The sequence below is a fragment of the Mastomys coucha genome, unplaced genomic scaffold (genome assembly GCF_008632895.1).
Source record: "Mastomys coucha isolate ucsf_1 unplaced genomic scaffold, UCSF_Mcou_1 pScaffold15, whole genome shotgun sequence".
NCBI classification, from domain to species: domain Eukaryota; kingdom Metazoa; phylum Chordata; class Mammalia; order Rodentia; family Muridae; genus Mastomys; species Mastomys coucha.
The window spans coordinates 117,840,842-117,864,625 of NW_022196897.1; the positions used below are offsets into that span (position 1 = coordinate 117,840,842).

A 23,784-nucleotide genomic window follows, 5' to 3' on the forward strand; every position below is an offset into this window, starting at 1 on the left:
AAAAAAAAAAAAAAAAAAAAAAAAAAAAAAAGAAAGAAAGAAAGTGGGGAGTGTAGATGAGTGGTCAGTCCCTAGACAATCTCTGTTACTACAAAAACAATAATGGAGCTGTTTCAGCCCATTGAATTAATGGGATGAGATAGCAATTGTGCTATCATAGAGATACCAGATACATTCCGTAGCTTCTGATGGAGGAGTCTTCTAGAAAAATCCCACTTGCAAGTTATCAGAACTTTCAATTGCTAATTGACAGGAAATTGAAAGGACAAAAGAATATACTGAGAAACACCATTGGACCAATAGCCTGCCTGCTTCTGTAACTAAGTGGCTCAGAGATGCTTCACTTCCTACCCCATGAGACAGGGAGTGGAAGGGAAGAAGGGAAAACCACTCAGTACATAAAGACTTAAAGAAGATGAGTGATTTATGAACTTTATTTGAATATTGAGCCAATCAGGTTTATGAAGAAAAATAAATAAATTATTGGGTATATTTGAATATTTGTTATTTTTTTTTATTTTTTATTTTTTGGTAAGAGATATGGTCTTAGCCAGGTGTGGTAAAAGCCGGCATACCTTTTACCCAGTACTGAGAAGGCAGATCTCTATGAGCTTGAGGAAAGCCTGGTCTACATAATGAATTTCAGGAGTGAGATCCTGTCTCAAAGAAACCAACCAACCAACCAACCAACCAAACAAACAAACAAACAGAAACCTAAAACAAAAGGAGAGGTGTGTTCTTTCTGTGTTCAGACTTGCTCTCAAGCAGTCCTCTACAAAGCCTTAGTAGCTGGAACTATAGGCACATTCCTCCTTAGGCTCTTTGATAGTGGGTCTTTATTGTAATGTAAATAAACTTAACTTTCTTTAATTTTTTTTTTTTCCTTTTTGAGATAAGAGTCTTACTATGTAGTAGTGGCTGTCTTGGAGCTCATAGAGATTCACCTGGAATTAAAGATGTAAACTACCATGCCAGGCTGAACTGTCATCTTTGCTGTTTGTTTGTCTTAAAGATTTTTATTTTTCTTGTGTGTGCATGGGTCAGTGGCTGCAGAGGCCAGAAGAGGGTATTGGATTCCCTGGAGCTGGAGTTCTAGGCAAATTAAGAGACCTTCAGTGGATGCTGGGAAATGAACCCTGGTCCTCTGTAAGAGCAGTGAGCATTCTTAACTGCTGAGCCATCTCTCCAGTCCTGAACACTTTTCCTTACAGTTCCACCACTGAAGTGCTGATTTCCTATCCATCTGTATTCCCATTTGCTTTGTGGGGGCACTTTATCCATTCTGGAAATGAATCCCATGTCAGGTATGTTTTATAGATACAGTCTTCATTCTCTTAAGAGTTCAAGAAACAGAAGGTTAGCTGGGCATGGTGGTACACACCTTTAATCCCAGATTTCAGGAGGCAGAGGCAGGGATCTCTTGAGTTTGAGGCCAGCCTGGTCTACAGAGATAGTTCCAGGACAGTCAACGGCTATACAGAAAAGCTCTGTCTCGAAAAACCAAAAGAAAAAGAAGCAGAAGTTCATGCCTACAGCTTCCACAGGCACTTGCACTTCAGTGCACATACACGTATGCATGTAATGAAAAGAAAAAGGAAAGGTACTTACAGCCCAGCCTGGTGGCAGATCCACAATCCCAGCTACTTTGGATACTAGGCAGTAGGCTTGTAGAGTGAGTTCAGGGCCAGCCTGAGCACCTTAGTGTGTCTGTCTCAAACTTAAACAGGCTGGGGATAGAGCTAGGTGGAAAGGTATTTGCTGGGCATGTGTGAGGCCTTGGGTTTACACTCTAGCACCAGAAGTCAGTCCGTCAGGCCAGTATCAGTATCAGTCATCAGACCACTGATAACTAAAGCCCATGATAAAACATATCCATCTAAATGTCTAAAACTAAAAAGGGCTGAAAGTACTACGAGTTATAAATATGCAGAGCAAATGCATTATTTGGGGAATGTGAAGTGCTGCGAGTGCTGTAGGAAATTGTTGTTGATATGTATGGAAGCAAAATATACCCAGACCAGCCAGGTTCTGAGGCAAGTACCTGTTACCTCTGTAACCGTAGCGTTGGAAGCAGGGGGAGGTTTATTAGTTAAGGTCACCTGACCTACGTAGTGGCCATCCTTGAGGCCAACATGGGTTTATGAAACCCTGTCTTAAAACAACAATAACACTCCTCCATTTTATGATCAAGCCTTTCCAGTTATGGGTGGTTGACTGCCTGATAGAAATTCTATATTCAGTGCCTCTGGAGGTCAAATTCTCTCTGTAGTATTTATTCATAGTTATGTAAGCCATGCAGTAGCCAGTGTTGTGAATAGTGCTGTTGTCAACGCAAGTGTGCAGATATCTGTGTGTCTGCTCACACCTTTTTTTCCCTTTGAGGCAGGGTCTTTATGTAGTTCAGGCTCACGGTGTTTTGGTTGGCCTTGAATTCAGAGACCCACCTGCCTCTGCCTGCTGAGTGGGATCAAAGGCATGCGCCATCATGCCTGGCTCTGCTCGAAATGCTTTTAGGTGTATAGCCAGAATCAGAATTGTTGGACCCTAAGTCATTCTAACTTAAATTTTTTTTTTTTGAGAAACCACAATACTTGTATTCTTGTATTTCAGTAATTTCTCAGTTTTAATTTATAAAATGGCAAGTTATGGGTCTACATAAACAAGTAATGAAGACCTTAGTAATTAAGAGCAGCCACTATAATGAATGAAGCACGTTCCTCAGTTGTCACAGAGCAGAGGACTGAAGCTGCCACTGTCTTGGGAAGGAAGGCTTGAGTGTCTCAGGGAGAACCTGCCTTTCTCTGCATCCACTTTTTGTAGAGAGGAGGCAGTGACAGCGCCCAGAAGTCTTTGAGACTTGCATCCCGGAAGCAGGAGCATCCTGGAGCAGTGTGTAGTGACTGTCACAGAGCCCCAGTCTTCTGAGAACCAGATCAACCCCAGCTTCTTCTGGGAAACTCTCTGGACTCTTCCAGCCCATTTCCACATCTCCTTTCTTCCCCTCCGCCCGCCCTGTGGAAATCACTGGTCTCGACTCCATTAGGTAGCATCTCCTGCTGGCTTCTCAGCACATGGTCTTTGGAGTTGGGTGTCTTAGATTTCTTCAGCTGCCCCGGGGCTTGGACTCACAGGTTTGGCTTTGCTGCAGACTTGGTCATGACCTCTTTTCACATGGTTGGGCCCAGTCCCCAGCACCTGTGGCTCGGCAGGAGCTTGAGGTTGAGTTGGTGCTAAATCAGCTGTGAAGATTAGCAGCTACTTGGGCAGTGAGAACCAGGCCTCTGATTTAGTTTGTTAGGCTTAGTGACTGATGTGATGTGAAGCACAAAGAAAATTGGCCTGTCGATGTTTTATTTTAGTGCTGAAGTACCAGGTTGTTAATGCTACATTAACACAACCCCAGTGTTTTATTTAAAAATGCTCAGGATTTAAGAAAATCAAGAGGTTCAAATATTTAACTTTTTTGATATACCTCAGAATAGTAATTAAAAACCCAAGTTAATAAAAATTATAATTTTGAACATAATTCTTCCTGGGTAGGTTAGTAGAAAAAATTTAAAAATTATTTCTAATGAAAATTTACCAAGATGTCCCACATTAACTGAGCTTATTAAATATAAAATCAAAACAGATTTAAAATAAAATCCCTTTTAAGATCTGTATCAGTGTCGAGACAATGACTTAGATATTTCTGTTCAAGGTGTTTCCCTGTACAGGCCGAGGGGCCACTGAACTGCTGCCCTTCCTCTAGTCTGACATTGCTAGACTCCCCTGTGGTATGCTAACTTTGAGAACTTGAGGTCAGTGGGCTGACTGTAGTCTTTTTTTTTTTTTTTCGAGACAGGGTTTCTCTGTATAACCCTGGCTGTCCTGGAGCTTTCTCTGTAGACCAGCCTGGCCTCGAACTCAGAAATCCGCCTCCCTCTGCCTCCCTAGTGCTGGGATTAAAGGCGTGCGTCACCACCTCCCCGGCAACTAGTTTCTGGTCGCTAATAGTGTGTGTTTTTTCTCCAAGACAGGATTTCCTGCTTGTCTTGATGCCCTTCCGTTTCATCTGTTTAGGAAGTCTTTGAGCTCAATTGAGACTTGGTCTTCAGGCAGAAGCTTGCCCTATCGGGTGTTTTTCTCCCTCCTGAGTTTTATGTAGGGAGGTAAGGCTTCTAAAAGAGGACACTTGGTCCAGGTGAGCCTGCAACATGTGCAGGCTTTCAGAGTGCACTGCATCGTGCCGTGGGAGGAGGGGCTGCGGGTGCTGGAGATCACGCTGCCCAAGTGCTCTCCCGCTGAGCTTTACCCCCAAACCCAAGCCTTTCTTAAAAAGGGTGTCTTGTGTCTGCTGTCTGCCCCATCACTAGGATTTGGATCTCTATGTGTCAGTCAGCTTGTGTGCGATTTGGGAATAAACGCTTCACAAAACAGTACTGTTTCTGTGAACAAGTCAAAGTTTGCTACTCTTTGATTTCATTATCAAATCTACCCTTTCTGTAACTCTTTTGTTGAACTGTAACAGAAATGTGCACATACTGTACTTTCCCAGTGACTTTTCATAAATTAAGCACATCCCTGCAGTCGCAGCCTCAGATCAGACAGAACATTTCCAGTCCCTGGGGAGGGAGGCTTCTGTTCACTGACCTCTCCCGTGGGAGCCACCAACCTGCTTCCTGGCAGCGTGTGTGTGTGTGTGTGTGTGTGTGTGTGTGTGTGTTTGTAACCCACTAAATTAATTTCAAGACCAGTGGGTCTCAGCTTGCTACTTGGAAAAAATATAGCCATGTTTCATCTAATTATTCATGAAGTAGGAATTTTCTTATTTTGTAGGCGTCCAGGACGCCTTGATTTCCCCCCAGGATCACGTGGCTTGTGCTGTTTTTCTCTCTCCCAGGTTTCTTCTCCCTGAGATGAGGAGTGTCTTGTTTCGAGGGTCAATTGTAGCCATTTCTGTTTTATGCTCAGCTTTTCCCTCTTAATGTGCTTGGGAAATGGATGCTCATTATGAAGACAGCTCAGTGAATTGCTGCTATTAGCACTCTGAGCATGAGTCATGTTGCTTCGGTGGTGTCTTGGAAATTGTCTTGTCATTTGTCCTCTGCTCTCAGGATAGAAAGACCCTTCAGGGACATAGACAGCGTGGGCTGTCAGCATGCAGGACAGACTCAGTGCCTCCCATGCCTCTCTCGTGTGGCTTGTTGAGAGATTCTGTCTCAGGGACTTAGAATTCCTACTGGAAGCCAGTGCGACTATCCTGCCATCCTTACGTCCTGATTGAGAGGCCACGACTTCTAACCAGCACCTCTTGGAGTTGCTGAGGTCATGCCCCACAGTCTGTATCTAGACGTCAGGCCGGAAATGTTTGCTCACTTTGTCAATACTTAGCTGAGACTTAGTTCCAAGAGCCTTGAATTTTCAGGTTCTTCCCCCATGGTAGAATTACCTGGTTGGCAAGACTGTCAGACATGGGGCATAGAAATGAGTGAAACACGGTCCTTCCAAGTTCATTTTCTGTTGAAGTATGAAGATGAATGTTTATTGTCAAGAGCTAATGAAGTTGTACAGGATAGAGCTGGTTGTTTTTTTGAGGCTGGCTGGGTCTCTCTATGTTGCCCATTCTTTTGGAAAACCCAAGCTCACATGATCCTCCCAAGTAGCTGGGACTACAGGTAACCCCATCTGTTTTGTCTCTTCTTCCTTTTCTGTTCTGTTCTTGACAGTCTCACTGTGTAGTCAAGGCTGGCCTCACATTCATACTCTTCTTACCTCAGCCTTTTAGTACTTAGACTTACAGGTTTGTGGCCACCATGCCTGAACTAACTAGGTGTTTCTTACTATGAGGGTAGCATTTTCTTTTTTGTTTTGTTTTTGTTTTTGTTTTTGTTTTGAGGTAGAGTTTCTCTGTTTGGCCCTAGCTGTCCTGGAACTCACTGTGTAGACCAGGCTGGCCTCGAACTCAGAAATCCACCTGCCTCTGCCTCCCAAGTGCTGGGATTAAAGGCGTGCACCACCACCACCCAGCTTTTCTGTTGTCTTCTTAACTGGGCCTGTTGTGAGACTGCCTTGTAGATATTTATATTTATATCAGCTGTCTTAGTTACTCTTCTGTTGCTGTGACAAAGTACCATGACCAAAGTTGTTTATTATTGAGTCTGCTTAGATGCCTAGAGGAAGAGATGAGAAGAGGAAGGAGGGAAGCAGAGAGTTGAGTTACTCAAGGGCCGGGCAAGCACATGGCGAACTCTCAGTGTAGCTTTCCAGGAACCTGGCTGGAGTGTGCGGCCATCAGTGCCGCGTCCTTTGCAAATGCCCCTTACTCCCTTGAAATAGTTTGGAGATAGTTTATAGTCAAATAGGGGTTTTTTTTGTTTTAAAGATTATTTATTTCATGTATGTGGATACACTGTAGCTGTCTTCAGACACAGAAGAGGGCATTAGATCCCATTACAGATGGCTGTGGGCCACCATGTGGTTGCTGGGAATTGAACTCAGGACCTCTGAAAGAGCAGTCAGTGCTCTTAACTGCTGAGCTGTCTCTCTCCAGCGCATCAATTAGGTTTTGAAAAGCCGAATCTACTTCCCACCCCTCATCTTTCCTTTCAGTGGTGGTTCTGGTAAGGGAACCTGTAATGAATTTCATCTTGGAAAGCTGAGTGCTTTTTCTGTAGATCTCAGTATTGATTTGAGACTTTCGGCGGGAGGGGATGCTACAGTGGGGGTGGCTCTGCTAGGTCTCAGAAATGAGACCCCAGTGTGTGGCACCTTGGCATGTGGAACATTTTTAACTAAGTCAGAAACAAACGCCATTTGGTGCTTCTAGAACTTCCAGGGCCACTTTGTCCACCCAAGTCTCCTGATGCCTAGAGGGACTTGAACACTCTAATGTGCATTCGCCAGCAAGTTGCTGCCGTAACTTTCTCCTCTCAGACTCCTCAGTGGCTAGCTGCTGAGCCACTTCACAGGAAGGAGCACTTGACTCCAGCAGGATAGACTTGGGTGGGTCAGCCTGTACTTGAAGAGTGTAGATAAACTTCTGTTTTCTGGGTTCTTGATGTTCATTCGCCTGTGAGTGCCCCTCCCACTGGAGCTAAAAATCTATGTAGGGCAGAGAGGAAGTTCACTTTGCTTCTATAGTTCCCAGCTCACAGTAAACTCATCTTTGACCTTTTCTTTAGACACATGAACTTGTCAAATGGGATTAGTATTGAAAAGGGATAGAAGTATTTCTTTGTTCTCCCTCACAATACCTGCTCCACCCTACATGCATGCAGGCTTTATCTTTTTTTTTTTTTTGTCCTGTAAGAACTCAGTTCAAACCTACTGGGCTCTCCCATCAAGAACAACACAGGGCTCCTGACATCTCTTAGGCACCCTCTGTCTAGCAGTTTCTCCCCTGTACTTGACTACATAGTGGGGGGCGGTGATTACCCTGGCAGCTGGCCAAAAGATGTTTAAGATGACAGGGTTGGTATTCAGCCTAAGGTTATGCTTAGGTTAAGTCTTTGCTCCAGGGGGAGGCTTGCAATTTGCATTTAAAGCAGTGCAAAAAATAGTTTGTAAGTTGTGGAGTAATTTCCGCTGTTGGAACTTATGGAGTGGACCGTTGGGTCTCCAGAGAGGAGCGAGCTTCAGGGGCATAACTGACCAGTGTATCAAACTCCGCCACGTGGAAGTGAATGAGAGCCTAGTGGGTGGCGCTGCTTCTTCTTAAGACAAACTGGGATAAAATATGAGAATTTTACAGGAATCAAAAGAGAATCAGTGTCTGGTAAAGAAATAGGGTGTGGAGTCAGCTGAGTCCCACCTGTCTGGATTCCCAGTCCACAGGGGCTCTGTCCAGCCCTAGCCCCAACTACATTTTTCTAAAAGGTCAGACTCTATCACATGGGGAGCTTTAAAAGTTTTTTTTTTGTTTTTTGTTTTTTGTGAGCTGGAGGCAGCCCTTCATGAAATATTGAGAATTAAGAGGGAATTGAAGAAGATAGGGTGTGTACTGCTGATTAGGTAGTCAATTTAATGCAGGAAATGAGAGGAAGGAGCCTCAGCTGAGGAAATGCCTCAGCTGAGGAAATGCCTCCATGAGATAGATCCCTCAGTAGGGCATTTTCTCAATTAGTGGTCAATGAGGAAGGGCCCAGCCCATAGCAGGTGGTGCCTTTCCTCGCTGTGGTCCTGGGTTCTATAAGAGAGCAGGCTGAGCAAGGCACGAGCAAGCCAGTCAGCAGCACCTCCATGGCCTCTGCGTCAGCTTCTCTCCCCAGGTTTCTTTTTGGTGTTTTCGTAGCAGCAACAGACATCCTAACTAAGATGGTACAAGTTAAACAACAGCTCCATCCAGAAAGAGAAGCAGGCATGAATTGGCATAGGCTGTTGCTAGCTTAGTGAGGTCCTTCCCCAGCAAAACCCAGTCTGTGTCATGGGCTTTCTTGCTCACCCACTGTCTCTCTGCTTCCTTCCACTTTTTCTTCTGTTGGACACAGACTTCTGTGCTGCTCTGAGACTTGTGTGGTGCTAGGCTGAGGGGTGAAGAGTCTGGAAGGCTGCTCAGGGCCACGTTTTGAGTAACAGTTTAAAAACATTCGTGTCTTTTGCTTGGTTCTTGGTGTCTAGAGCTCGGCCTGTGCCTTTACAGTGCTGCTGCCTTTCCCTGGAGGGTAGTGTGACCCAGAGGGGCGGGGTTCCCTGCCTTGCAGAGGATGCTGTTTCCTGTTTACATCAGCATCACCATCCCTCTGGGACAGGCTTGGGAACTGTGGGAGGATGGGTGGAGGCTGAGGGACTTGCTCTGCTTATCCTGTGCTCTGGAAAGGAAGGAAGGCTCTTGAGGAAGAGGAGGGGCCCTGGAAAGAAATGGGGTTTCTAGGAAGGAAGGGTGCCCTGGGAAGAAATGGGTCCTGGGAAGGAGAGGCCCTGGGAGCAGCCTGTTCTGTGTGCACTGACCTATGCTCATCAAGGAGGGAAGTGAGGAGGGTTCTAGGAGCGTTGAGTAGCAGTGGAGAGAGCCTATGTGTTGTCCATGTGAGCTGGGAGTTGGTAGGAGGATGTGTGGCCACCGATATTCTCTGATATACATTCACTTTCCAGCTGATATCCTGATGCCTGGGAGTCAAACCTGCCACCGTAGAATGTGTTTGAGTATCTGTGACAGGCCTGCTCAAGGCAGTGTGATCTGCCCAGGCCCAGTCTCCCTCTCTCTTCAGACCTGCCATGCTCCTTTTCTCTGGTGCCTTGGCCAAATAAAGCCCTTTCCTAGCAATCCATCTCAGTGTCCTCCTTGAACTCACACCCAAGACCTTATGTAGCCTCTACTGAACACACAGTCCCCCATACCAACAAGTAAATATGAAGGGGAAGAGGCCCTCACTTCTGGCATACACACTGGCAGATTGTGTTGTGTGCATCCTAGGGGACAGTGAGCACATACATGCATTCTTGCTTCACACTCAAGGGGTGAGCACATACATGCATTCTTGCTTTAATAGGTAGCTTGCATGTGTTAGACATCACACGTGACTCAAGGGGTCTTCAAACTCAAAATGTTTGTGGGTGCTACATGTGTGTTGGTCCCTGGCTGGAGTAACAGATGTGAGCGCTGTACTCTGAACTCAGATCCTCTGGAAGGGGAGGGAACAAGTCTACTTCATGCAGAGCAACCCCTCCAGTCCCTCATTCTGTTTTTTTTTTCTGTCCAGAATGTGCTGCTTTTATTGTGGGCTAGACTTTGGACTCAGGTCCATCTTCTGCCCAGCGTGGGCTCAGGTCCGTCTTCTGCCCAGCGTGGGCTCAGGTCCGTCTTCTGCCCAGTGTGGAAGCTGCTGTGGGGTGCTTCCCTTTGACAGCCACTTTCCTGTGTGGAAGGAGGTGCCTGTGGGTTCAGGAGAGGCCAGAAAAACTGCAGGCTCTAGGTTGCCAAGGTGTGCTTGTTCTGACCTCCAAGCCTGGGTGCAGGGTGAGTAGTTGGAGAGGTGGCCAGCTTCAACATTCCCCGCTGTTGGGTACGAGCGTGGTATTATGAATGGGCACTGGCCTCTTGCCTAGTGGTACTCCTTAGAAGGGCTCCAAGGTGTTTATTTCAGAGACATCCTGAGGTTGTTCATTGGAGGCCGGTAAAACCTGGGGAGTTCCCTTCCTTCAGGCCTGCTTCTTCTAGACTTACTCCATTTCTTGATCCCTTATCCAGTCATCCTGAGGTAGTGGCAGCAGCCGTAGTGCTTTGTGAGAGTTCTGTATCTCCTTTTCCTGACTTGTGCCTCAGGATACCTCTTTTCCTCCTCTTTTAAGAGGGTGTAGAATCAGGTTTGGGAAGATGTAGGTCAGGATTGGTGTCTATAAAAGACTTTGTTTTGTTTTTGGTGTTTGTTTGTTTGTTCGAGACAGGGTTTCTCTGTGTAGCCCTGGCTGTCCTGGAACTCACTGTGTAGACCAGACTGGCCTCCAACTCAGAAATTCGCCTGCCTCTGCCACCCAAGTGCTGGGATTAAAAGTGTGCGCCACTACCACCCGGCTCATAAAAAACTTTTTTTTATTTATTGGAGACTATTTTATTTTTTGGTTTTCTGAGACAGGGTTTCTCTAACTAACCTTGGCTGTCCTGGAACTCTATAGACCGAGCTGGCCTCGAACTAAGAGATTCACCTGTCTCTACCTCCTGAGGGCTGAGACTAAAGGCGTGTGCCACCATGACTGGCTGACTTTTTCTTATTTTTTAGACAGTTTTACTGTATACCCTTGACTGATTTGGAAATTCACTGTAGACCCATGAAAGCCTCAGACTCAATGCAGTCTCCTGCCTCATCCTTTTGGGTGCTGAAATCACAGGGTTGTAGATACATGCCACCGTATATGGCCAGAGAGATCTTTAGCATCCTCTCCTTAACTCCCCCAGCAGTAGCCTTTGTTTTTGTCCTTTCCTGCCTAGGAACCCAGCAGTCTCTGTGAGTCTCCTTGACAACGGGATAGATAAGCTAAAAATAACCCTGTGCTGGGCCTTCTCTGGTGCTTGGCTCAGTTCCTGTGGCTTCCCGATGCTCCCAGAGTGTGTCCCTGGGTGGATTACAGGGCCAGCAGGGCAGGTGCTTACATTTTGGAGCCCTGAGATTTAGGGATCAGAGCTACATAGCCACCACATGGCATTATTATCTAGTCTTACTACAGGCAGTTGCCAGTAGGGTGTGAGTGTAAATGTTAACGAATGGAAAGGTAGTGTTGGTGCCAGGACTTCACTTCCTCTGAGAGGAGCGGTCATGGAGGTGTTAGTGTCTGAAGCCCCTGTGACAGTGGAGTGGGACACAGCTCTGGTGGCATTTGCTTATTCCTCAGGGAATCCCTACACTGGACTGGAGTATATAGATCAGTGGGTAGGTAATGTTCTGGTCTTACATGCACAAGACCCTAGGCTTAATTTCCTAATACTGTAAAACAAGACAACACACAAAAAGGAACCCCTAAGGATGAGGGGGACCCTTACTGAGCCCTTTCATAAAATGGAAATATCAAAGTATTCAGCCATCTTGGTCAGTGGTGACAGAAGCTGTGGCTTTTCCCCCTTGGTTAGGTTCAGGTGTAGGTGGGGCAGGGTTTTCAGAAATGGACAGCTATTTCTGGGTTCTTAGGCTGACATAGAGATGAGCCTCGGATACTTAAACGATGGTAGTCTCAGGGACAGGCCCTCAGAAGTCAGTCACCCCCTCTGCCATTTTGCATTCTTTGGAAGCCATTTCTGTTTTTTCGTACCTCCTTCAGGGCCCATGGTGTGGGGCTGTTAACAGATTGTGCATGGCATCCCTGTCTCTACTCATTTCAGAACACTGCAAGGATTACTGTGGCCCATCCGTCCTGTCACTTCACTATGCCGGTGCTCTGAGTTCTTTTAATGGATCTCCCGTGACAGCTGTTCACTTCTTAGTAGTTACCCAGTAGTTTTGACTTTTTCTCTTTGTTTTTGCATTGTAGGAGTCAGAGTCCGAAGCAAAGCTAGATGGAGAGACCGCATCAGACAGTGAAAGCCGAGCGGAAACAGCTCCCCTGCCAACCTCCGTAGATGACACCCCAGAGGTCCTTAACAGGGCCCTTTCCAACTTGTCCTCAAGGTAACCTGGTATAGTGGTGCACGGTGTCCATTGCTGGCTAAGGCTGAGGCTTTTAGGGTTTCTGGCTCAAGGTTCTTTTCTCTCCTCCACATACCCCCACTGTGAACATTTCCTTCAGTCCAGGAAGAACTAAGAAGACTCCTGACTCCGTAAAACCAGTCCTCTTAACACCAGCTGTATGCATGCTTGAGAAGCACCAATCATGAGACTCCAAAGCATTCTCTGAAAGTGTTCCTCTGTCCCTCCTGTGGGTAGGGCATCATGAATCCTTAGCCTTACCACTAGCTTGGAGTCTGTTTCCATTTCTCAGCATAATAAGTACAGATATTACATGCTGATTTAAAAATACATTTGAAATAAAACCCATCCAGACTGTTGTGTTGACGGTGGGGTGGGTTGCCGCATAACGTTCTTGTAGAGAAGCCTGGTGCATATTGTGGCAGTTGGCACTCTTGGTGTAAGATAGCTGTTATCATTGTGATTTCAGGGCCATGCTGTGTAGAATTCAGCTCCAGGGAAACTGATTTTAGCTTCCTCTTTCCAGATAGAAATGGCCACCACAGAAGCCATTCATGTAGACATGGAAGGGAAGGGCACTACCTTCTCTCTGGCTCTCCCCACACTAGCCCCATGCTTGCTTTGAGGCGTGTGCTAGCGGCTTTGCACCTGCTGAGTGGTTGTGAGCAGGCTGCCCTCACCAGCTGTGCCTCTGTTGAGGTGCAGGGGTGCTCTGGAGAGGGTTACACTCAGGGTCCTCCAGTGTCATGTCCTGGGCTCGTGCCTGACGAGTCTTTCTCTCTACCTAGGTGGAAGAACTGGTGGGTAAGAGGCATCCTGACTTTGGCCATGATTGCATTTTTCTTCATTATCATTTACCTGGGACCAATGGTTTTGATGATGATTGTAAGTACCATTGACAAGCCATGGTAGTGCTGCGCTCAGCTTTTCTTGGGGGATTGTCATTTCCAGTCTGCTACTGACAGTGCCTGGTGATAGGTTGCTTCTGGGACTCTTTGGAGCTTCAGGTTTCTCAGAACCTTCTGTCTTAGAGCACCTGTAACTTGCCATTTTTCACGTGCCAGCTGTAGGGTCACTGGCTTGAGTGGTGACCCCGGCTGTTGGTTCTTGTGAGACTCTGGTATTGTTTCTTGTGTTCCTGGGGCTTTACTCACTGACTTAGAACATTTCATTAAGAAGCTACAGTCCGCAGGAGTTCAGTCCTCTGCCTGTTTTAGTTTGGCTTTCTGTTGCTATGATAAACACCATGACCAAAAGCTACTTGGGGAGGAAAGGGTTTATTTGGCTTAGATGTCTCGACCACATCCATCACGAAGGAAAGTTAGGGCAAAAAATTGGAGGCAGGAACTGAAGCAGAGAGGAACACTGCTTGTTGGCTTGCTCCCCATGGCTTACTCAGTCTGCTTTCTTATACATCCCAGGACCACTTACCCGTGGTGGACTGGGCTTTTCCCCATCAATTGTCAGTTAAGAAAATGCTCTGCAGGCTTGCCTACAGGCCAGTCTAGTAGAGAGACATTTTCTTTTTTCATTTTCTTTCTTTCTTTCTTTCTTTCTTCCTTCCTTTCTTTCTTTCTTTCTCTCTTTCTTTTTTTCAGATTTATTTATTATTATATGTAAATATGTGTAAGTAGGTGTCTTCAGACGCACCAGAAGAGGGTATCAGATCTCTTTATGGATGGTTGTGAGCCACCATGTGGTTGCGGGGATTTGAACTCAGGACCTTCGGAAGAGCAGTTAGTGCTCTTAACTGCTGAGCCCATCTCTCCAGCCCTAGAGGCATTTTCTCAATTGAGTCGCTCTGCTCACATGTTGCTAGCTTGTGTCAATGGACAAAATCCTAACCAACACTTGCCATCTTTAAAGACAGGTCTAGCTAGATGCTAGCAGCGGGATGTGAGGGAAGCAGAAGAGACTCGCCTCATGAATAGCTTCAGGGTTAGAGTGGGAGGAGGATTGGCTGAGACCTGGAAGGCTCTAGAATAAAAGGTTAATCAGGATACCAGAACTGTGCATGCATTTTATATGTCACATGATGGGCTGCAGTGCCCAGTGGGGTGGCGTGAGAGAGAACTTGAAGCAGTGGAAGACTGAAACATTCCTTAAATGCCGTAGCTTTATTGAAGCTGTGATCTGCTGGTTTCTCTTTCTGAAGACCCTAAGAAGAGCTCTCTGATGCCTCTGTGTTTTTTCAGGTTATGTGTGTTCAGATTAAGTGTTTCCATGAAATAATCACTATTGGCTACAATGTGTACCACTCCTATGACCTGCCCTGGTTCAGGACCCTCAGCTGGTAAGCTCTCTGCTCCATGGGGCAGGCACCTTGCTTGATTTGGGTGATGAGATTTGTGGCAGGTACTTACAGTGCCAGTGGAGACATTGCCACAGACTTGCAGGGGATCTTTGAGCCTGGATTGTATGGGTACTTTTGAGGAGTCTTGAGTAGCTGAGGACTTCACTAAAACAAACAGATGTGTCTGCAGTTGGGTTTAGCTCAGCAGAAGGATCCTTGGGCTCCTGCAGCCAGGGATGGTGTTGTGCATCCACACCTGAGGTCAGTGTACTTTTTATGCTGCAGCCCAGCACGTCACTGGAGTCACCTGGGAGCTGGCAGGTGCAGGTGCTGGTGCTGGTGCTGCTGTCTCTGGACCTTGATTTCCGTTACTTTCTTTAAGGCATGCAGGGTGCCAGCCTGGTTTGGAGCTGAGCTCTTTCAGATAGTCTGTTTTTTTCTTCTCCTAAAAAGGTTTGGCTGCCTAACAGCCAATGCTAACTAAAGAACTGCAGCAATATGCTTTCTGAGCCCTTTCCTGACCCACAGCTCTGCTGTTGGCCATGCTGTTCTCAGGGAGTGCTATTCTAGCAGAGCTGAAGACCCACTGACCGTGAGGATTGCTCTGTGACTTAATGGGCTGGACAGTCATGATTTGTGTGTAGGCAGCGTGGCTATGGTCAAGGAAGCTGACACACTCAGATCTGGGCACACTCGTTCGTGTGTATCCACCTCTCAGCAGTACAAGATGACTCTCAGCTTCCATCCGCCCTCTGGGCTCAGATGTTGTTCTCTTTATGGCTGTTCTGTAGCTAGACAGCTGTATTTTCAATCTTGATAATGTACTCAGGAAGCCTGACCTTTCTCCATGGTCACTTTACAAAGAAATTTTTTTTCCTACCAAATAAACCCAATAATTAAAAGTTGGGAAAGAGAGGCTCTTCGGTGTCTTCCTGTTGAGGGCTGGAGGCGATGCGGTGTGATCCAGCACCCAGAAGCAAAGTGGAGGTTGCACAGGGTGGAGGTTGAGGCTTCCTTCAGGTCTTTAGTTGAAGAGAGGCTGTAAACAAATGTGCAGTTGATGCTAATTGAAGGATCTGGGTCACAGCCAGGCTTCCAGAGGGGGATGCCCTGAGATGGAGCCTGACTGCCTAATGAGGTCATCAGTTACTACTTGCTATAGAAATTAATGTAATGTGGTAGATGTCAGGGCAGCCAGGTTTTTAAAACTTCATTTTTATAAAATGGTGTTTAAAACAACAAAGGAAATTGATGGGTGGATGAAGGGGGTGTTCTAGCAAGGAAGAGGTAAACCAGAAGTGACAGTAACAAAGCCAAGAGAACCGCTTTTGACAGTGGAGGGGTCCTGTGGGGTAGTAGGAGTGAGCCTAGGGAGGTGGGCTGACGCACACTTGGAGGGCCCTGAGGTTAGGTGTGAAGACACAAAGGGGGAAACTTACGCCCAGGTTTGTAATGAAGGGAGGGTGAGTGGAAGGTGCCACAGGTGTCTAGAACAGCTCTCAAGGTGGGGCAGGCTCTTTTCTCTTCTGGGGCTGTCTTGACAGCACCGTGGAGGAGAGCTGCACGCACTTCCCTGGCATGGTCGTCTCATTGTTTCCAGGTACTTCCTCCTGTGTGTGAACTACTTCTTCTATGGGGAGACAGTGACGGACTACTTCTTCACTCTGGTCCAGAGAGAGGAGCCTTTGCGGATTCTCAGTAAATACCACCGGTTTATATCCTTTACCCTGTATCTGACAGGTATGTATCCCGTGTTTCTCCAATTCTCTGGGCATTGAGTTCCTCTGCTTGATTTATAAAAGTTGGTTATAGTTTTGTGATGTTAACTTAACTCTACCATACTAGAAAGTGAGCTGACGGCTCTGTCTTACATTGACTGTAAACTAATTTTTTCTTATGGGCTTTGAAATTAATGTACTGCTTAATTGTTACAAGTGAATTAATCAATGGACTTCTTAACTCAGCCAAAGAGAAAGAAATGTAGTGTGATTGATTTTATTCTCTCTCCTTCTGTCTCCAACTAGGATTCTGCATGTTTGTACTGAGTCTAGTTAAGAAGCATTATCGGCTGCAGTTCTACATGGTAAGGGGAGTGTGTGTGTGTGTGTGTGTGTGTGTGTGTGTGTGAGTGTGAGTGTGAGTGTGAGTGTGTGTTATGGGGCTGTCTGAGAGATTGAGATTGTTTCTTGGTTTACTTGAAGATCTGCAGAAACTAACCTGTGGAGTTTATTGACCAGGTGATCTGTAGAAACTCAGCAGAGCTTTCATGCTTTATGTGACAAATCAAAAGTTGACAAGGCTTGTTCTGTATTCATCTAGAGCCTGGGGCAGGGAGAACAAGAGTCCTGCAGTCCTTCATCTAGCTGGGCCAGACACTCAGTTTACGCCCTGAGGGATCTTTCCTCTGGGCTTCTGAAGACGGGCTCCTGGCAGGGACAAAAACACTGCTCTAGGGACTCCATCTAATTCACTGTTTGTTGCTGGTCATTCCTTGCCTCTCTCTGAGTGGGACAATGTTCCCAGGCCTGAGAGAGCACAAAAGGACTCACTCACTGGGAGGGTACAGACCCCACTGTGATGTTTCTGTTGTTGTTTGATTGGGTATTACTCTGTAGCTGAGGCTGGTCTCACATTTACAATCCTCCTGCCTCCAGATTGCTGAGATTTTAGGCATGCATTGCCCATGCATGGTCCATGCTTTTGGTGGAACTGTGGCTGGGAAAGAGCACATTACTTCCAGAAGTTTGTTCTCTACTTGCCACTTCAGTAAGCCCAGTATTAAAGCCCATCTTCCCTGCTTCTCAGTAATTTCCCATTTGTTCCTTATTCTTTGAAGCTGTTACGGTAATAAACGCGGTAGGGAGAGTTCATTTCCTTCTCTTGCAGTTTGGCTGGACGCATGTGACTTTGCTTATTGTCGTAACGCAGTCACACCTTGTTATCCATAACTTGTTTGAAGGAATGATATGGTAAGTGTGACAGAAGTTTTGCTTTTTTCCCTCCCCGGGCGTTGGGGTTGTCTCTCACACATGGGCCAAGGACCTTGGCCTCTTTTCAAGCTTTCCCTGTCAGAAGCTCCTGTGGGCTGCTTTGCAATGAGTATCTGATTCAGTCCCTCTGGGTTGGCACGTGATTCGAATTTCTAGTACATTCCCAGTTGCTGTAGATGCCATGGGTCAGAGCCAGACTCTGAGAAGCTCTATTCTAGCTTTACAGGTACACTGAAGAAACCAAAGGTGAAGAACTGGCAACAGACTTGATAACGTAGGTGAGATAGTCATGATTTCCTAGCAACGTATAAACAGGGAAAGTGATGAAAACACATTTGAATAGATCAGTAATTGTAGAGGAGCTTTGAAAACTGTTAATTCCACACTTGGCAAAAGAACACAGGACCATATGGGTCAAGAGCTGATAGCTATCTGACCCTCCAGAAGATCATATAGAGGGAGAGGTAGATGGGAAATTAATTTCCTTTATGATTAAAAATAAATAAAATGCCTGAGAATTGAATTTGGCAGCGGGTCAGGAGAATAGTATGCTGCTTCTGAGAGTTTTTAAGTTGTGGTTTCATCTGGAAACTTGTTTGTTGTTAATCATGGCTGATTGGAGAAGTTAGGTGCCGTCAGTGGGATGGTCAAGACACACCTGGTGTAAGGAGAGAGACGCTGAGCGTTGTGGATGACAGGCACACAAGCTTCATCTCAGAATTGGAGTATGTTCATCTCTAAAGAGCGCCTGTAAATGTTAGCCTTATGTATTATACCTAAACCAAGTGTAATGGCCCAGGGAGGCACCAGCTAGCTCCTTCTCTGTCTAGGTTTTTAGTAGGTATTTAAAAGTGCTAAATTGAGCCTTAGGGCTAAGTGTACCACTAGGCTTAGTAGTAACTAATACTAATGTTGCTAATGAAGGCTTCATCATAGCTGTGTAGAGCAGAGACTACTGGAAGCCTTGATGAAGGAAGTGTTGTGGGTTTTGGAGGTGAATAGAGAGTGAGGAGGTTGTCTTAGGGTCTCATTGCTGTGAAGAGACACCATGACCACATTTAATTTGGGCTAGCTTACAGCTCCAGAGTTTTAGTCCATCATCATCATCATAGTGGGACGCATGGCAGTGTGCAGGCAGACATGGTGCTGGAGAAGGAGCTAAGAGTGCTACATCTTCACCTCCAGACAGCAGAAGGGGACTGTGTGCTGCATTAGGTGTAGCTTGCCTTCAAAGCTTGTCTCCATGGTGACTGATACACATCCTCCAGTAATGCTATACCTCCTAATAGTGCTACTCCCTGTGGGCCAAGCATTCAAACACATGAGTCTGTGGGAGCCATACTTACTCAAACCACCATATTCTGTTCCCTGGCCCCTACAGGCTTATAGCTGTAACATAATGCAAAATACATTTTGTCCCAGCACTGGGGGTTTTGAAACCTTAAAGCCTGTTTCCTGTGACACACCTCCTCCATCAATGCCATGCCTAATCCTTTCCAAACAATTCCACTGACTAATGACCAAAGTTTCACATATATAGGCCTGTGGGGGCCATTCTTATTCAAACACCATAGGGAATACTAGTGCTAGTAATAAACAATAAGAGATGTTAACTATGACACCGATGCTGTATACTATTAAAAGCATAAAAGTAATGGTTAAGGGAGTGGGAGTAAGCAGTTTTTCTCCTACCATAGCAGTTTATTGTCTTGTTCATGTACTACTTTGTAATGAAAAAGGAACAAGTGGCTTTTGTAGAATGCTGTCTCAGTCATTCAGTCAGTCAGTCAGTGAACACCAGTGCCAGGCACTAGGTATGGCATTTTGGCGTGTATTCCCCCACTGCCTTTTTTTGGATATGGTCTCAGTGTGCAGTCTAAACCAGCCTTGAACTGACAGCAGTCCTGCCTTACCCGTCCCAGTTGCTGTAGAGGCTTGTGCAGCCATAGCTGACGCACTTTCTTTTATTTACAGACGTCAGTTAAAATAGGAATGTATTTCGTTACTCTCTTATACGCGTGCGCAGTGTATTTTCGTCGTTTGCCCCTTGTTGCTTTCTCTTCCTTCCTTCCCACCTCCAATTCCCTGCCGCTTCCCATGTTTATTTTCCTCTCAACTCAAACCTTTACACATTATAAACACACTATGAGTTATTTTGGCACTGAGTTATTGTTGACACTCTTGGGTGGACTTCTGAGATCATCTCAGTAGAGTGACTCCTCTTGGGTCTTTCCTAGGTTTATTGTCCCCATTTCATGCGTCATCTGCAATGATATTATGGCCTATATGTTTGGCTTTTTCTTTGGTCGGACCCCACTCATCAAGGTAAGTGGATCACCCTGACATGGGTTGTTGTAGTGGGTGGTAATGCTTTCTCTATGGCATGTCAGTGGCTAGAGAGGAAAACTCACTGATATGTGTCCACATGGGCCTGACTTCACGTTACTCTGGGGCTATGTAAGAGAAGAATCAAACAGACCCTGGCAAATACTTTCAGAGAATCTACTAAGGAAAATATTTTTATGTAGGCATATTTTTATGGCTTTGCTCTTTGACTATTGTTTTAATGTGGATTTTTATAATAAATATGTTAGCCACTAAAGGAATAGAAAGAAAACTAACCTGAAGGACGTAGATAGGAAGCAAGAAAAAAATATTTTGGGGAAGAATTTTGAAAGTGGCATGATTACTTGAAGATTGGTTTTTATATAGAAATACTTATTTGCATGGTTTTGAAACAGGTCTCACTGTGTAGCCCTGGTTTTCCTAGAACTCACTATGTAGCCCAGGCTGACTTTAAATACAGATCCTCCTGCTTCTGTCTCCCTCAAACTGGGATTAAAAGTGTGTGCTGTCATCCCTGGCTAAAAATACTTTTCATAAGTAGTCGAGCACCAGACCTGAGTTACAAAAGTTCTTTGCTGACAGTGTGTTTTCTGTCTGCAGCTCTCTCCAAAGAAGACCTGGGAAGGCTTCATTGGGGGCTTCTTTGCTACTGTGGTGTTTGGCCTTCTGGTAGGTGGTAGCTCCCATCTGGATGGGGAGGGGACAGGGACTCACACCATCCTCAAAGGTCTGGGCAGAAGTAGAGAATATGTCTTCCCAAACCTGAGACTCTTTCTTGCCCAATGCTAACCTTTGCTCAAAAGAACGCATTCTGTAACTGACATGGCAGCCTCCAGCTCTCAAGCAGTTGTGTGGGGGCCCATTTATATCTTCTGTGCCCCCTTATGCCCATATGCCAGGTAACACTAATATTGGGGTGACAACAGTAGCTTGGAGTAGGGGGTGAGGTGATGTGTTGCTTTAACTCAGATTTTCTTCTGCACATGACTTTCCTGGAGCAGTACAATCTTCTAGCCCTTTTGAGGATACCATACCTTCTGCTGATCCTCAGTCCCTCCCTTTCCTAGTGTTGGCTGGCTGTCACTGTACCTCCTACACTCCCACCATGTAGCCCTGAGTTTAGAGATTCTTAGCACAGTAGGGCAGGGCTTCCCAGGTAGGAAGATTTATCTTATAGCTCTTTGTTCAGCTCTTTCCTGGGCTTTTTCAAGGTCTTTGTGTTTGGATACACATATAGTGTATGTGTAATCTTCTTGCTTAACAGTACAGGTGAACTACACATGTGCTGAAACATAAACCTCTCATTGACCCCATGACTTACACTGAAAAACATGGGAGGCACTCTGAGACTCGTGGCCCAATCAGGTGCTGGCCAGCCAGGCTGGATGTCTAGAACTGATGTTCTTGCCTACCCTCTGCTCTTCGTCCTTAGCTTTCCTATGTGATGTCTGGGTACAGATGCTTCGTCTGTCCTGTGGAATACAACAATGACACCAACAGCTTCACTGTGGACTGTGAGCCGTCCGACCTATTCCGCCTGCAGGAGTACAACATTCCTGGGGTGATCCAGTCGGCCTTTGGCTGGGTGCGTACCATTTACACGAGTGATTGCAGGGAGGACCTCCCTCCAGAGATACTAGCTTCCCCCCTTCTAGAGCTTAAGCCAGGGCAAGGGTAGAGGAGACCTTTCTCCAACTTGATGTCAATTAGAGGAGTGGCTATCATATTGTGTGGATTCCTAGAGGATCCTGCTTACTGAATAATATGTACCTCTTCCACTGGGCTGACATTTTTTGGTGACACCGAGTCAGTGGTTGGTAAAGCCAGTGGCTATGGGCAGAGTCAGAGCAGCAGCACCACCTGGACTACTCCTTGCTTCATGCTACATCCTCTGCCAGTGCACACATGCTCGCTACTCTTGTGAATGCCCTTGATGGGACTCTAAAATTAGTAACGTCATTAAGATATTCCTGGTCCTTGACACCATTTTAATATTCTCTGTACTGAAATGGAAAATATACAGAAAGTATTTCTGCCAAATACTGAAGCACAGAGTGTCCCAGAGAGAAAACATGTACTGTTGTTTAAGTTGTGAGCTAGGGTTTTTATTTGAAAAGACTTGGGTATGTAACGGGTATTTTTATTGAGAAGAATGACATAAGTCATCACTTAAAAAAAGTGGCTGATAACAGTGATTACCAGTGATAAAGATCTGCATTTCAGGTGAAAACGACAAGTTTGAGAGCATGCACCTATCATTGTGAGGATGATGGATGGGTTTTTGGCACGTAGAAACTGTTCTGACACCACATAACGCAGTGTCCAACAGTGAGCTGGTATTTCTTAAATGACCATTGTATGGTGTTCCACCATCATGGTCTGGATAAAAGATCACCCCACAGTGCATTGTAGACTAGTGGATTGTGTGAGGAAGCACAAAACATTCAATAGGAGGATTTCAGATTCCACAATGTTCCTAGCTTCTTTTGGGGTTCTGGGGGTGGGAGGGAGACAGGATCTCACTATGAACTTGGAATCCTTCTGCCTCCTTCTGAATGCTGGGATTGTAGGTGTGTGACACCACCTGGCTTGCAGCTATTTTTCTTCTCTTCGTGTGTGTGTGTGTGTGTGTGTGTGTGTGTGTGTGTGTGTATGTGTGTGTATGCATATTTGCATTTACATATGTATGTGTGGAGGCCCAAGGTTGATGGCAGAATTCTCAGTTACTCTTTTGCCTTATCCTTTTGAGGCAGGGTTGAGCTAAACTTGCTAGTTAGCTTGCTCTGGGATCCCCTTCAGGGTATTACCCCTGGCTGCCATGCACATTCACCATTTACATGGATTCTGGGGATCTGAACTCCAGTCTTGTTGTAGGGCAAGTCTTTTAACTAATAAGAATCTCCCCAGCTTGTACCTAACTTTTATGGAGTTATGCTTGTTAAGTTCCTGTGTAATTCCCACAATTCTCAGAGGGAACTGCTAAAACATTCATCCTTTGGAAATTACATTCTCTGTAAAGCTTAAGGCTAGGTTTTCTTCATATATTGCCTGCAAAACAGCATAAGAAGTTGATTCCAGAATTTCTCCTTTTGTTTGTTTGTGACAGATTCTTATGTAGTTTAGGCTGACCTTATATTCTCCCTGTAGTTGAAGGTGCCTTTGAACTTTTGATCCTACTGTTCCTATTTTCCAAATGCTGGGATTACAGGCACTTGCCACCACATCAGACAGAATATCATAATGGTCTACTATTGGGCCAAATGTTAGAGATTTAAAAGCATGGGCCAGTTTTCTTTGTCTCTTTCTTTCTTTCTTTCTTCCCTTTTTCTTTCTTTCTTTCTCTCTTTCTTTCTTTCTTTCTTTCTTTCTTTCTTTCTTTCTTTCTTTCTTTATTCATTCCTTCCTTCTTCCCTCCCTGTCTTCTTCCCTCCCTTCTTTCCTTCCTTCCTTTCTTTCTTGTCTGTTTGTCTTTCTGTCTCTCTTTCCTTCTTTCTTTTTTTTTTTTAAATACTCCATCTCTTTAGATGTATGAATGTTTTGGGTGAGTGCTTTCTTGTGTGGCGCGCGCAATCGCCAGTGCAAGTGGAGGCCAGAAGAGCATCACATCTCCTTGAAATAGAGTCCACGATGGTTGTGAGCCACCGTGTGTGTTAGAAACAACCCAGCTTCTTTGCTGGAACAGCAGGTGCTCCTGACCACCAGACCATCTCTTCAGCCCTGCTGTTTTTTGGTTGATTGAAAAAAATAGAGACCTGGTTTTATTAAGGTCTGTCTTAATTAACTGTAAGAAGCCAGACATGCACGCTTGCTTACTTTGATCTCACTCCTTCTCCTCAGAAAACGGTGAGGATGTACCCTTTCCAGATCCACAGCATCGCCCTCTCCACCTTTGCCTCGCTCATTGGTCCATTTGGAGGGTTCTTCGCAAGTGGATTCAAACGGGCCTTTAAAATCAAAGTAGGGAACCTCTGCCCCTCTGCCCCTCTGCCCCTCACTCCTTCCGGTCGCCCATCTCTTCCCCAACATGCTCCATCAGCTTGCACCCCTCATACTAGGTCAT

The 23,784-nt window shown here is 45.6% G+C and overlaps 1 protein-coding gene across 3 annotated transcripts in view; it reads left to right on the forward strand.

Annotated features, from left to right (window-relative positions):
* Cds2 (CDP-diacylglycerol synthase 2) overlaps positions 1-23,784 on the forward strand; it is a 51,867-nt gene that overhangs the window by 20,738 nt on the left and 7,345 nt on the right. For 2 of the 3 annotated variants that reach the window (XM_031371978.1, XM_031371979.1), the window contains 10 exons: positions 11,941-12,077; positions 12,884-12,980; positions 14,291-14,388; positions 15,989-16,128; positions 16,413-16,471; positions 17,275-17,357; positions 19,616-19,703; positions 20,325-20,393; positions 21,157-21,309; positions 23,562-23,681. In XM_031371978.1, coding sequence (XP_031227838.1) covers positions 11,941-12,077; positions 12,884-12,980; positions 14,291-14,388; positions 15,989-16,128; positions 16,413-16,471; positions 17,275-17,357; positions 19,616-19,703; positions 20,325-20,393; positions 21,157-21,309; positions 23,562-23,681 — 1,044 coding nt within the window. Of the gene's footprint in view, positions 1-11,940; positions 12,078-12,883; positions 12,981-14,290; positions 14,393-15,988; positions 16,129-16,412; positions 16,472-17,274; positions 17,358-19,615; positions 19,704-20,324; positions 20,394-21,156; positions 21,310-23,561; positions 23,682-23,784 lie in introns of those variants that run through there. The other variant, XM_031371980.1, reaches the window with a different exon arrangement.